The 12808-nt window shown below is 56.3% G+C and overlaps 6 protein-coding genes across 6 annotated transcripts; 4 read left to right on the top strand and 2 right to left on the bottom strand.

Annotated features, from left to right (window-relative positions):
- Window positions 1–959: 959 nt before the first annotated feature.
- COL26b_008986 (uncharacterized protein) lies at window positions 960–2920 on the top strand (the record flags this gene model as incomplete). Its single annotated transcript, XM_053181729.1, has 5 exons — window positions 960–1309; window positions 1365–1541; window positions 1611–1662; window positions 1709–2485; window positions 2535–2920. Coding segments are annotated over 5 exons (1742 nt in total), but the record flags the coding sequence as incomplete, so codon positions are not given.
- A 1294-nt stretch (window positions 2921–4214) lies between these two features.
- Window positions 4215–5689, top strand: COL26b_008985 (uncharacterized protein; the record flags this gene model as incomplete). Its single annotated transcript, XM_053181728.1, has 2 exons — window positions 4215–4717; window positions 4783–5689. 2 exons carry the CDS (start codon window positions 4215–4217, stop codon window positions 5687–5689), a joined length of 1410 nt encoding a protein of 469 aa, XP_053034376.1.
- A 328-nt stretch (window positions 5690–6017) lies between these two features.
- Window positions 6018–6405, bottom strand: PHF5A (PHD finger-like domain-containing protein 5A; the record flags this gene model as incomplete). The annotated part of the gene is made up of 2 exons (XM_053181727.1): window positions 6018–6333; window positions 6389–6405. The coding sequence occupies 2 exons, from the start codon at window positions 6403–6405 to the stop codon at window positions 6018–6020; spliced, it is 333 nt and encodes a 110-aa protein (XP_053034375.1).
- A 421-nt stretch (window positions 6406–6826) lies between these two features.
- On the top strand, window positions 6827–7885 carry COL26b_008983 (uncharacterized protein; the record flags this gene model as incomplete). The annotated part of the gene is made up of 4 exons (XM_053181726.1): window positions 6827–6843; window positions 6898–7357; window positions 7420–7488; window positions 7538–7885. The coding sequence occupies 4 exons, from the start codon at window positions 6827–6829 to the stop codon at window positions 7883–7885; spliced, it is 894 nt and encodes a 297-aa protein (XP_053034374.1).
- Window positions 7886–9140: 1255 nt separating this feature from the next.
- On the top strand, window positions 9141–10172 carry COL26b_008982 (uncharacterized protein; the record flags this gene model as incomplete). Its single annotated transcript, XM_053181725.1, has 1 exon — window positions 9141–10172. One exon carries the CDS (start codon window positions 9141–9143, stop codon window positions 10170–10172), a length of 1032 nt encoding a protein of 343 aa, XP_053034373.1.
- A 505-nt stretch (window positions 10173–10677) lies between these two features.
- COL26b_008981 (uncharacterized protein) lies at window positions 10678–11031 on the bottom strand (the record flags this gene model as incomplete). Its single annotated transcript, XM_053181724.1, has 1 exon — window positions 10678–11031. The coding sequence occupies one exon, from the start codon at window positions 11029–11031 to the stop codon at window positions 10678–10680; it is 354 nt and encodes a 117-aa protein (XP_053034372.1).
- Between the last annotated feature and the right edge of the window lie 1777 nt (window positions 11032–12808).

Below are 12808 nucleotides of genomic sequence, written 5' to 3'. Positions count from 1 at the left end.
CCTAGTTTTTTCTACGACGAAGTATGGCTGGCCCTATGCCGGCTTCGCAGAAGGTCCCCACCGTCCCCCGACGTAGTCGGGGGAAAGGGAATGGGGGGGGGGTATCCTTCTTTCATTACGAAGTATGACTACTGCTGGCTTTACACCTGAGGTTGGTAAGAATCTCCTATGGATTTTCATAAGGCTCTGCCTGAACTTTTTGATTTTTTTTGATCAATGTTTTTGTTTTGCGATTTTGGGCTTGGGCGTGACGGGCAGGTGTTCTGGAAGAAAACATCTCGAAGCCAGGCCATGCTCAGTCTCGATCTACACGTGCGCGTTGACGACTTCTGAAGTTACTCAGCTAGACCAACTTCTTCGCTCTCCCCATTATGGTTCTTGACTGATATCGTCCTTGTTCATAGTGTCGCCACCCCTCCCGGTACGAGACTTTCTCACATCTGGTCCGCTACTGACGACCCTCCTCCGTTGCCATTTCCTTTTCCTGCAGCCTCCTTACGTCTTGTTAACTTTGAGAGGAACATACCATCTCCCCCTTCCTCCAAGGGGGGGAAAAAAATGGGTGTTGTTCTGAGCCACTACTTCCTCACTCCCCTCCCGATTTCCTTGCCCACCTACAATATCCACCACCACCTTCACTACACCACCATTGTGGGTGCCACTCACACCCGTAGCCATGGAGATCACCATGGAAAACTTTTGGCGGCAGCTGCCAAGAATATTGATTTCCATCGCAGAGTCGAATTTCGTCGCTATCGACGTCGAGATGACCGGCATTGCAGACAAGATGTCGGAGAATTTCTGGAAAAAGACCAACCAAACCCGACAGGGGATTTACGAGACAGGCAAGCGGATCGCGTCAACGTACAACGTCTTTGAGCTGGGTCTCACCTGTGTCAAGCCTGACGGAGGCGAGTACTTTCCTCCGCCTCTCGCGACTTCTTGCTGACAAGCCACAGACGATTCGTACAAGACGGAATCTTACAGTTTTTATGTCAGCCCTTTACTCCTCGAGGATACTCGCGAAGACAGCTTTTTCGCCAAAGACTTGGGCAGGAACTTGACGGCATCACTCAGCACCCTGAAGTTTATGAGAAAGGAAGGCCTCCAATTGGAGAAGATTTTCGACAACCCTGTCCCGTACTTGAGCCGTAAGGAATCGCGCGACGCAATTGAACGCCTGGAGTCCCGAGCGCAGACACAGCCGATCAAGGACCATCCGTACGACGAGGACGAGGAAGGCCTTAATTTCTTCAGCACGTACGTTTTTGACGAGATCACTTCATGGCTCGGCGACCGCAACGACGATGTAAGACCCACGGTTGAGTTCATGGGGATTATGGCTAATGCTTGTGGTCGTGCAGCGAAAGTCAGAGATCGAGATCCGGATCCCCTATTCGGGTAGCAAGAAGAGAAGCAGTGTGTACCACAAGATCGTCCGAGTAACAGCTCAGAATCTGGTTCCGCACATGAAGTGCCGCACCTGGAACCATGGTCTTTCTGTGATTATTTCACCAGAAGATTCCGACGAGAATCAAGAGGTACGACCCCCCAGAAACGTTGCGATTGTTGGTTGGCCCTGTTTTGCGCCCCCTACTGACAATGTCCAGAGGCAGCAAACGTTTCGAGATAACCTTTCCGCCTCAATCAGAAAGCAAACAGGTAGGTCTCATTGACAAGACAGCCGGCAGATGCTGACCATCCCAAGGTCTTCGCCTGATTATGGAGGCCCTTTCCGGAGGGCATTTTGCGGATATCATTGACCCGAGCTACATTATTGAGGCTTTATCATCCTGGCCTGGCGGCATGACGGTACAGAGCTTTTGTCAAGAGGTTCAGCAGAAATTTGGAAACGCGCCGCTTTTGAGTCCGGAGCGAGAGTCCGGTGAGGACAGCGAGGGAGTGGTGTCGACGACACCAGAGCAGGAATCCAGCTACTTCAGCGAAGAATCACCCAATAACATCGGGAACTCCCTGGAAGAAGCAAAAGGCGAACAATCCTGGCGATTGCCGGAATCATCGTCGGAGTGGATTACAAGTTTCCCGCACACGCCTGTGAGTCCCAGCGGGTCTTGGGGAAATCCTGCCGGCTACTCTGGAGAGCGTCACAGCGAGGATGATATCTCGGAAGCAACGCTTTCCGATCAGATCCGGGCCGCCCTCTGGACACTCGAATCCAAGCTCCAGCTCCAGCGCCCACCAATTGTTGGTCACAACCAGTTCTTTGACTTGTTGTTCATTTACCAAACCTTCTTTGACGATCTCCCTGCTTCCTGCGGGGAATTCTTTGCCAACATCTACGAGTTGTTTCCCCACATAATCGATACCAAACTCATGGCAATCGCCGATCAGGCGATCGAAGGGGAAGATCCGCTGGCGGATATATTCGACAGATTCATTGGCGATGTTTGCAGGCCGTCTATTGGCTGGGATCCGGCCCATGGGTACAGTCGAAGGGCGAACGCCCATGAAGCAGGCTACGACAGTGCGTCGATATATTCCCACCTTTTACTTTGTAACTGACCTGGCGATAGGCTTCATGACTGCTGTTATCCTTCTGCGACTCGCACATAAACTTGCTCGAAGGACACTCGACAACGTCGACGAGGGTGAGAGCTGGGACAAGAAGATGCGTCGATTGTACGACAAGGGCTGGCTACTAGAGATTGGACGTGACCCCGAATGCTTTGGATCGGACTCAGGATCGGACTTTGAGAAATCGACGGCATCCTCAGACGGCGATGACGAAGAAGTCGGAGAGCTCTACTGGGGTCATTCTGTGTTCGACATGTTCCGCAACACTCTGCGAATCGGCCCCTCCACCAATGTTTTTCTGGAGAGACAGTGGGCAGCCGATCGAGCCTTTCGCCAGGTTCCGCGTCCGACGTCAGACACGGAAGGATGCAGTATTCGTTCTTGAGACGCGTTAAGTGGAGGAGACGCGTTGTGAGTCGATATATAGCGATGGGCTGTGTAATAGACTGAATTGGTGATGGATGATCCTTGGCTTTCGAGTGACCCCGCCAGGCTGTCGTATCTTACATTTGGCCAATTTGTTTCCTAGAAATGGCTTTCACAAGAATGATCCTTTCTCACCGGCCATTGACCTTCTTCCACGTTTCTGACTTTTTTTGATCGCTTTTGCTCAGCTCAGGGGCGGCAGAGGGGTAGAGGACGATTCGGCTGTTCGAACCCGCGGGCCTCGGGATAATCTGGGGAAACAGGGGCACGCGAACTCTAAGTTTGCACGCGTTTGAATGGCATCTGATGGGTCAATTAAAACACAGAGTAATAATAGTTCACTTAAGAAGGCGATGCCGTGGAGGGGGAATCCCAAGTTGGAGGGCAAGATCACGAAGATTTGAAATGACAGGCGGCGGCAGCATGAGACGATCGCTGGAAACGGCTGTTGATCTCCGCGAGTTGAGATGAAGCTCGGCCGGTCGTCGAGGGCAACCCCTGTTTCCTCCGTCTGGGCCTGCGCTCTTCCCCGATCAGGAAGCTACGCCCAATGAGAAGAACGGACGCCGAAGGAAGCCCGCTTGGTCGTGGAGGCTAGAGGGGTACTTCACATGCGAGGCATCCGGTGCGACGTCACTGGGGCGTGCTGCACCAAGACCATGTATTCGCTTATCTCTTTGTTTTTCTGGCTACAGCGAACGACTCAATGTTTCTGGCGGTCAGCTGGCCAGGAACGCCAGGCCGGCGGGCACACACTCAGGCACTTTGCATGCACTCTGCAGGAGAGCCGGGATGAGCCCACCACACTCGCAGCGAGACACCGCCGCAGAACAAACCGAGGCTAAACTTTGGCCACGGCCGAAAAGTGTAACCGTGCCTGCGCAGCTGCGGCCGGTGATTGGCCCAGTGCACTCCATTCCTCCTCAGTCAGCAGACTGCCCCAGCTCCATTCTCCATTCTCCAGCAGAGCAGCAACCAGCAACCCAGCACCACCACCGAGCACCGGCAATCCGAATCTAACCACGACCACATGTCGCGGCTCTCATCACTACCCGCTGGTGGCATTTGAGCAGTAACGCGTATGATGGCCGCCGCTCTCCGCACGCCGGATACATAACAAACCCCGTTCTTTTTCTTGGTCTTCCCCTCGTCAATTTCCCTCCCGTCTGGGGCACGTCAATGCCGACAGATTGAATCCGACGCCGCCCTGCCTGTTGCTGCTGTCCATCCTCTAAATGCCATTGCCCGCCACTATGTCGTCCCTCAACGGCTCCTACACGGCGACTCTGAGTCCCACGCTCGCCTCGTCCGAAACCGCATCCGCATTCCCTCCGCACATGCTCTCGAGCTCCATCTCCTCGCTATCCTCATCAACGTCTTCGCGCCACACCTCGCAGATCTCAAAGACTTACCGCCAGGCCTCGACCCTGTTCCTCACGCGTCGCCTGCCCGAGGCCCTATCCACCATCTTGCCATTGATCACACCAACACCGGGACAGTCGGACGGCGCCCCAACAGAGCCCGCGCCCGTCGCGAGGGCGTCTCGATCCACGAGAATCAAGGTCTGGAGCTTGTACCTGACGACGCTCAACGCCATCGTCGAGCTGGAGCCGGACGAGGGAAAGGATGCGTTTGGAAGCCAAGAGTGGCGCTCGCTGTGCACCAAGGTCAGGGACGGAGAAGTGTGGGAGGAGGTCGTCCGCAACGGATACCACGGCGTCGAGAGCGACGTCGATTCCGACGTCGTCATTAACCTGTAAGCAAAATTGTTTATTTGGGTGTCGCCTGATGCTGGATATCATGTGCTAACCGGGACCCTAGCGCCACGCTGCTCTTAGCTCACGCCCGGACGCAGGAATTGAACCAAAAGAGGCTGGAGAGCTATCTCGCTGCCTCAACCTCACCAAATCTGGATCTCTCGCAGAGATTTTCCGACACGCCGTCGCCGTCCCCGCGGCTGAATCACCGGCACAGGTCGCCGGCGAAGGGGACGAGCGGCGCTGACACGCCAAGAGACCTTAATGCGAGGGTGAAGATCCTCGAGCTGTACACGCTGCATGTTTTGTTGCGTAATAATGAGTGGGATTATGCCCGAGAATTCATTAGCGTCAGCTCCGTATTAGACGACGAACGCCGCGAGGCGTTCCTGCAAGCACTGCAAAGCTTGCAGGAAGAACAGCAAGAAGCAGAAAGGCGCGAAGCCGAAGACAGACGCCAACAGGAAGAGCAAATAAGGCGCGATATTGAGGAGGCCAAGAAACTGAGAGCTGAAAATGAAGAGAGGGAACGCAGGCGATTAGAAGAGGAACGAGCCAGGCGAGAGGGCACCGAGGTGGACTATGGCATCGAAAGGACACCGAGCAGGGCGGGCTCTAGCAAAGCAGGGTCGAGCAAGGGGCGACATGCCAGAGTCGTCTCAAACGCTTCAGGGTCAAATTCAAACCCAAAGATGCCTGTATCACGGGCAAAGGGCAAGTCACCAGCCAACCCTACGTTCGGAAGCAGGGCATCTATGGTCGTGTCTCGGCTGAAAGAGCTCATCGACCAGCTGGGGGCGTCGTTCAAGACGAACCCGATGCTGCTGATGCGGCTTGTGGCTTTTATTTTGGGTTTGGTCGTCATGTTTGGACAGAAGAATGTCCGAGAGCGGATACAGCGCGTGCTTGGTAATGGTTGGAACAAGGTAAAGGCGACAGCGGGAATGGGAGTCAAGGTTAGCTACATATGATTACGACGGACACCGGCTAGCTTTGACTTTCACTGTACTATAAGTATGAATCTGGATGAACGGCCGTAATTGTTGTGGCCTTGGATGTTTTTTTGGTTCAAAAATGGGAGCATTTCAACAAGTTGGCAACTGGCTGTTCCGTCATGCAAAGTGGGATATCGTTCTTTTCGATCTAAATGGTGAAACCCTCGTGCGTTGTCTCTGATAATCGACGCCCAAACGCCATGTACACAATGCCATACCCATGTGTCGCAAAATTTTCTCGTTCGTATCCATGCTGCCTCAAGCCGAAAACATAACCGGTGCCCAGACCCGGGCGACGTAGGGACTAGTACGTCGCCGTGCGATTCGTTTTCTTCTGGTAGAACAGGTCGGTTCGCGAGCTTCCGAGGTTGATGATCTTGGGGCAGCCGTCGCGGTCCTTCTCGAGCCGCGTGCACTCGAAGCAGTAGAAGGCGTCCGAGATGCCCTCACCGCCGCAGACGACGCACTTGTTTTGGTAGTTGCCGAAGGAGCACTCGTCGCAGATACGGACGAGAGTCGTGGGGCGGACGTAGGAATCGCAGACGGGACACTTGCCGTCGCACTTGTCGCAGAGGCGGCCGATGGCGATGCCGGCCTGCTTGCGGCACATGACGAGATCGCTGGAAAACGGTCAGTACGCGGTTTTGTTTAGGTTGGGGCGTGAACTGGACTTACGGGTGATGACGCGACATGGTGGGCGATTATGCGCCAAAGGTCGCCAGGTGTGCTGAGGTTGAAAGTCGCGGGGTCTGAGAAGCGACTGCGGTGTTGATCGCAAAGTTGCGATATGCTTGCAATGATGGCGACGAAGAGGTAGTCAACACCGTTCAGCCTCGCCACCTCTTCTCGACGTTTCTCCCGCGGTAATTGGTACGGCCGCCGTCTGATCCGTACCGAAGTGGGGTCATTTGCGGGGCGCCCTCTTCTGAGTGGCCAACCCCGCTGACAAACCTCAGCCTTGGAGCTTCACGCAGGAGCTTTTGAGCTTCAATAGGTACCACGGCGAAGTCGCATCCAACATCACCCGGCCGGGACGATACCGATTTTTATTTTACATATTGCAGCATCGTCGCAAATAGTCTAAAAGACTCTGGAGTCTGCGCGACGTCGATAATGGCGACCCTTACGGAGTACGTCTTCTCAACACTTTTTGGGAAAGAACAACGAGCTGACACGCATGCTAGGGCACCACCCGCCGACGCCATCGATCCCGAGCCGGTCAGCCCCGAAGCCGAGGTTTCCCAGAAGCGCAAAGCTGCATCGGTATCTGAGGAGCCCGAAGAGACGTCGAAAAGACCGAGAATCGAGGATGCCGACCATCGCGACCAGCGCGCGCAAGAGCCCAGAGTCTCGCCAACAGCCACGAGGTCGCGCGATGCGGACGTAGGCGGCAGCGCCGCCCGTCGGGGCAATCTGTCAAAAGAGGAGGAGAAGAAGCGCGGAAAGAGACTATTTGGCGGTCTGCTGAGCACGCTCAGTCAGACCAACACCAGCTCCCAGCACAAGAAGCGCAGGGAGGTCGAACAGCGACAGCAGGAGAGGGCGCAGAAACAAAGGGCGGAGGCCGACAGGAGGCGGGCGGAGAAGCTTGACAGGATCACCGAGGTGCGCTGGCAAGAGCAGATCAAGTTTGATGAGAAAGTCGTGCGTGGACGGTTCCTCCCTTGCGAGCATGCGCTCCGGTTTCGCTGATTACCCCCTCACAGATGAAGACGCGGCACTCCAACATGCTTGCAATGGCGCATTCGCTCCGGACAAAGACACAGCCTCAAATCGTATGTATTCCATCGGTACATGTAGGTATCATGCTGACTGATGATGTAGTTCTTCCGGCCATGGAAGCTCACCAGGGAGCAAGAAGACGAGATAGACGATCAGATACAGGACGCCAAGGCGACCATCGCGAGAGAGGTCGAGGTTTTCAACGAGCGAAGAGAAGAGCACGAGCGGCGCTACGGTCGGAGCAGGCCGCCCACGAGACAAGAGCAGTCTGCGCCGGTGACTGCTGAAGCTTCGACAGATGCAACCTCCGCCCCAGAAGCTCCACCAGCGGAAGCTTTAAAAGCCGACACTAATACATTGTCGCACGACACTGAGAGACACGACCGAGAGCCGCACGATGAGTCTGGCGATGTTGTCGAGGACGCCGAGGAGGATATGGTGATATACTAATGAAGAGAGCCGAAAGGTCTGTTGCGGCTCTCGAATATTCTTTTCAAACCTGGTATGAGGCTACGCTTTTTATCATTTTATCCAAAACGATTGGCGCCGGTGGACGGAAAGCGCTTTTTCTATTTCATGAGGGGCAAAAAGATTGAACGTCGGGTCACGATATACCAATTGGAGTTCAGAGCGGCATTGACTTAAAGATATCCACGACCCCCCGGAGATATGCAATACGAAAATCAAGGAACTGCAAGACATCAATTCATGGAGCGATCGAGACAATGAGCTGACTCGGCGTCGGCCGAGTGACGTGTGATGCGCGATACCGCCTCGGCTAGTGGGGACCCGTCACCTTTAGCAGCCGTTTGTGCCGTTGAAGAATCGGCGACTACCTCTAGATGCAGGCGGCAGATTTACAGTTTTCCGATCTGCAAGCTGCCAACGTCCTCGGAATCCGATGCTTTGTTTCTGTTGGGATGACACAATGGTGGTGTCTGGTTTCGAACCAACGATGCAGGGAGCTACTCCAACTCCCGGCGCGAGAGCGTTCGTTGCATGTCTCTGAGCCTCTGAGGTGGTTCCTGGGCGCTGGGCCGAGGCATCGCTGCAACGCGGACCGAGGCGCTAGGACGATTCCATCTAGAGACTCCGATGGCAGACATGCGAGAGCCCCGCGCGGGTGGGGTTGCCGGCCACGCCGGTCGCCAACGCAATGCGGCCCTCTGGTCTTCTGTGGCCGCGGCCGCCCACGGACCCCACGTCACGTCCTTGTCACTCGAAAGCTTGCCCCTCTTTCTCTGCTCGTCTGGCGCCGCCATCCCGCTCTTCTGTCACAGCTTGCGGGAAGCTTTTTGGGCAGTGTCGTTCGAGCTACCTTAGGCCGAGGCTCATTTGCACACCGCTCGTACGTTTTGGGTGATTCTACCCAGTTTACGTCGTGCAACACGCCTATTTTTAAATGACTCGGGCTTGACGACTCAACTCTTATAAGAGAGGATTTCGGGCGGCGTAGATCCCGCAACTGGCTCCGGCATCCTGCATACCCAACATCGGACTCGGATTCGTTGCTTCTCACCTCATTCCCCGCATCGGCACGGGATTCACCTTTCGGAGTAACGGCCGCTTTCTGGACTAGGGCTTCCTCCTTGGCAGACGTTACAAAGCCAACCTGTATATAAGGGACGAACGCCTGCTGCCCTCGACAAGAGCCTCACCAATGTCGTCTCTATCACTCGACCCAGACCACCATCTCACCTTCAACATGGCTGTCGACAAGATCGCGCCCAACGACCCCCGCATCGAGCGGAAGCAGGCCGAGGTCAGGGGCAAGACCTACTCCTACCTCTACGGCAAGCCTGAGGGCACCCCCAAGGGCACCGTCGTGCTCATCCACGGCTTCCCCGACATCTCCCTCGGCTGGCGCTACCAGATCCCCTTCTTCCTCTCCCAGGGCTACCAGGTCGTCGCCCCGGACTGCCTGGGCTACGGCCAGACCGCCTCCCCGGAGAAGCTCGAGGAGTTCTCCCTCAAGAGCATGGCGGACGACATCAAGGCACTCTCGGAGCACGTCGCGGGGCCCGGCGAGCAGATCATCCTCGGCGGCCACGACTGGGGCGGTGCCCTCGTCTGGCGCGTCGCCCTCTGGCACCCGACCCTCATCAAGGGCGTCTTCAGCGTCTGCACGCCGTACAACTCGCCCACGACGTACTGGTTCGACCTCGCCGACCTCATCGCCGCGGGCAAGTTCCACAACTTCAAGTACCAGCTGCAGCTGCGCGGCCCGGACGTCGAGGCCAAGGTCAAGACGCCCGAGGACATCCGCCAGTTCCTGCAGGGCATCTACGGCGGCCGCGGCCCCAACGGCGAGCTCGTCTTCACGACGGAGCAGGGCGTCGTGTTCGAGAACCTCGGCAAGATGGGCCCCACGCCGCTGCTGAGCGAGGACGAGATCGCCTACTACGCCGAGCAGTTCTCCCACAGCGGGCTCCGCGGGCCGCTCAACTGGTACCGCACGCGCAAGATCAACTACGAGGAGGAGCTGCCGCTGGCGGAGAAGGCAGAGAAGGAGGGGGCCGCGATCAAGATCCAGCCCGCGAGTCTGTTCATCCTGGCGAACAAGGACGCGGCGCTGCCGGCCTCGATGGCGGCGGGCATGGACCAGCACTTTGTGGACCTGACGAGGGGCGAGGTGACGGCGACGCACTGGGCGCTGTGGGAGGCGCCGGAGGAGGTGAACAAGCAGATCAAGGAGTGGCTGGATACTAAGGTCAACAAGCCGACGGCGAACTTGTGAGTTTTGATTTTGATTTAATGGATTGGAAGAGCATGGCATTAACGATGTGGGCAAAAAAGGCAGGAGTAATTTTGTAGTCGGGAATGACTAGAAACGATGAATATGAAATTTTTTTGGCAAGCATTGCTTGCTCTCTCTATGCTTCTGAGGTTTGCCTGTATGGCATGTCTGCGCTTACACGTGCGAATGGTTATCCTATTGCGGCCATGCGGTGCGACGTGACCTTCGACTGGTTTGACCAACCTCAGCTTCAACGGGCCAAGCTATCCGCGCATATTCCTTATCAGCCACCTACTCCCAGCCGTCGTCTCTTTCTTGATCGAATCGACGTTTACTTGTTTCCTGGCGGATTCTGACCCAACTGTGATGCACTGCTTGCGCGCAGCTATTCCGGACCACCTCGTATCTACCGTCATTTATGTATCGGCTAGAAGCGTACGATAATCCTCATCGACATCGGCGCAACGTCCTCTTCTATCATGTTATCTGAATGCCCTGATGTCCTTCACTTCAACGTAAACTTCTGCCCCGCAACAGCAGGCGCGGCGGTCTTCTTCTTGTTGGGCTTGCCGCACGAGGCGCAGGAGTCGGCGCGGTAGGCGCACGACTGGCAGAGGGCGTGGCCCTGCGAGACCTTTGTCTTGCACTTGGAGCACGCGCTCGAGTACTGAGCGTAGGGGTTCTTGGCGGCCTTGGAGAGCAGCTTGCTCTTGCCGATGCCGGTGCTGCCCAGGGTCGCTTTCGAGGAGGACGCGGAGGATGTGGCGGAGCCGTGGTAGATTTCGCTCTTCTTCTTGACGGAGGGCGTCGCGAGGGTTGTACCGCCCTTGCCGAGCTTCTGGCACTTTGCGCAGACCATGGCGTGGTTGATGGATTGGTAGCTGGAGATGAACGTTGGGATGGGATTGAGGGATGGTTGGTGACAGTCGTGATGGTCAAGACGATGACCGAGGAACCGACTATCGATAAGATAACGGTTGACGAAGATAGCGCCACTAGCGGGATATATTACCTAAGACGTGGCTCGGGTGGCTGGAAAGCTAGACTGCGAAGTGACGCAACATCACAGGCTTCCGCGTTTAGAGTGCAGAGCGGCGCCGTGTTCTGCTGAAATCTTTGGTGCAGAAGGTGGGCCGGGACCAGACCAGAGGGCGGAGCTAGCGCCCTACCGAAGCTGGGATTCGCAAACGACACCTGGCGGGATCGTGGATTAGCGCAGGTAGCCACAATAGGGGCCCTCTGAATGTTTTCTCTCTTTCGCTGACTTTTCACGGGGTCCCCAGCCAGTCTGGAATTGAAACTGGATCTGCTCATCAGCTTTCTTCAGCGATACGTCCGCCTCGCCAGCCAACGGGGGCCACGGTGGCAGGCCAAGTCAGGGGCAATGGACGTTTGCGCAGGACAATGCTTGGTATGGTTTCCAACTTTCCAAGATGGCCGAGCCAAATTTCGTCTGGTCAATTCGGACGAGCGAGATATCGTATCCACACGTAATCACAGATCGCTCGGGGCGAGTGGACGAGGGAAATTTTTTCTCTGGTTCTGCGGGAGATGCTTAATTCCTTTCCCTGGTGACCTTTATCTCACGGGCTGGAAGGGGGGCCTGGCTCTAGCAACCTGGCCTGGGACCTTTCGCCTCGTCTTGTTTTGTTTCCTTTCGCCTGGCTCCAGGGCCGGCGTTGTCGGTTAAGCGTTGGCAGTTGGGGGGTCACTGTCTGAGCGACGGCGCAATTGCTCGAGCAATGACCGTTGATAACCCCAGGGGAACAGACTAAAGTGCTGCTGTGCTGTTGGCTCGCTTGCGTTAATCTCAGTGGCTGACTGACGGACGGTCTGACAGCTCCGAGATTCCGCAGGTCCCTCACCTCATGTTCCCCAGATTCAAGTGACGATGGAGGGAGAAAGCACGCAAGACGGACAGATGCATTCCTTAGGTCCTGCCATCGTCCAGTGTCCGGCATGAGGTACATAGTCAGTCAGCCCTGCCGTCGTAGGTATCGTGGCTGAAGGACACCGGACTGGCAGACCCCATCGTCTTGGCCCGTCAGCTCGTCCCATCCGGTACGAGAGAAGACGATTGTCGTGGAGGTCGACTGCAGCCAGTCGTGCGTCTAAGCCGGGGAGTTGGAGGTCTGAAGCCCATGGGAGCGGCCACTAAACGGCCCACGAATAGTAACATGCCCCACGTGCCCCTATCGGTGGAGCTGGCACCCCCAAGGGCCAAATCATGCCCAGGCTCCAGGTTGTTCGCAGGTTTGTGTTGTGTTGTGCGTGAGTGAGAGTGCCCGGCTGGTTGGCTGGTAAGAGCGCAAAAGAGGTGGAAGCACCGCAAAACAGCGCCGCAAAACAGAACCTTTACCGGGGAGACAGACGCACTGCCAGCTGCGACCAGCCCAGGGCCAGGCCAGACACTGGACCGGGACCACCTCAGACGGATGAGACTGGACCCCTTCAGCTTCTCCAACCAACCAAGGCGCCCCTCCCCTCCTGGGTCTCCTCCACCCTCCTCCTCCTCCTCAGCGTCCCCCCAATTGACCATTGCCCCAACCAGCCTCATCAGTTACTGCCACCTGCGCAGCACCATCCATCCATCCATCGCACCCGCACCCGCAGCACCACCTACACCTTGTTGCCCT

The sequence above is a fragment of the Colletotrichum chrysophilum genome (assembly GCF_026319265.1).
Source record: "Colletotrichum chrysophilum strain AFK26 chromosome Unknown scaffold_82, whole genome shotgun sequence".
NCBI lineage: Eukaryota > Fungi > Ascomycota > Sordariomycetes > Glomerellales > Glomerellaceae > Colletotrichum > Colletotrichum chrysophilum.
The sequence above is the reverse complement of the archived record's forward strand: the minus strand, read 5'-3'. Positions and strand labels throughout refer to the sequence as shown.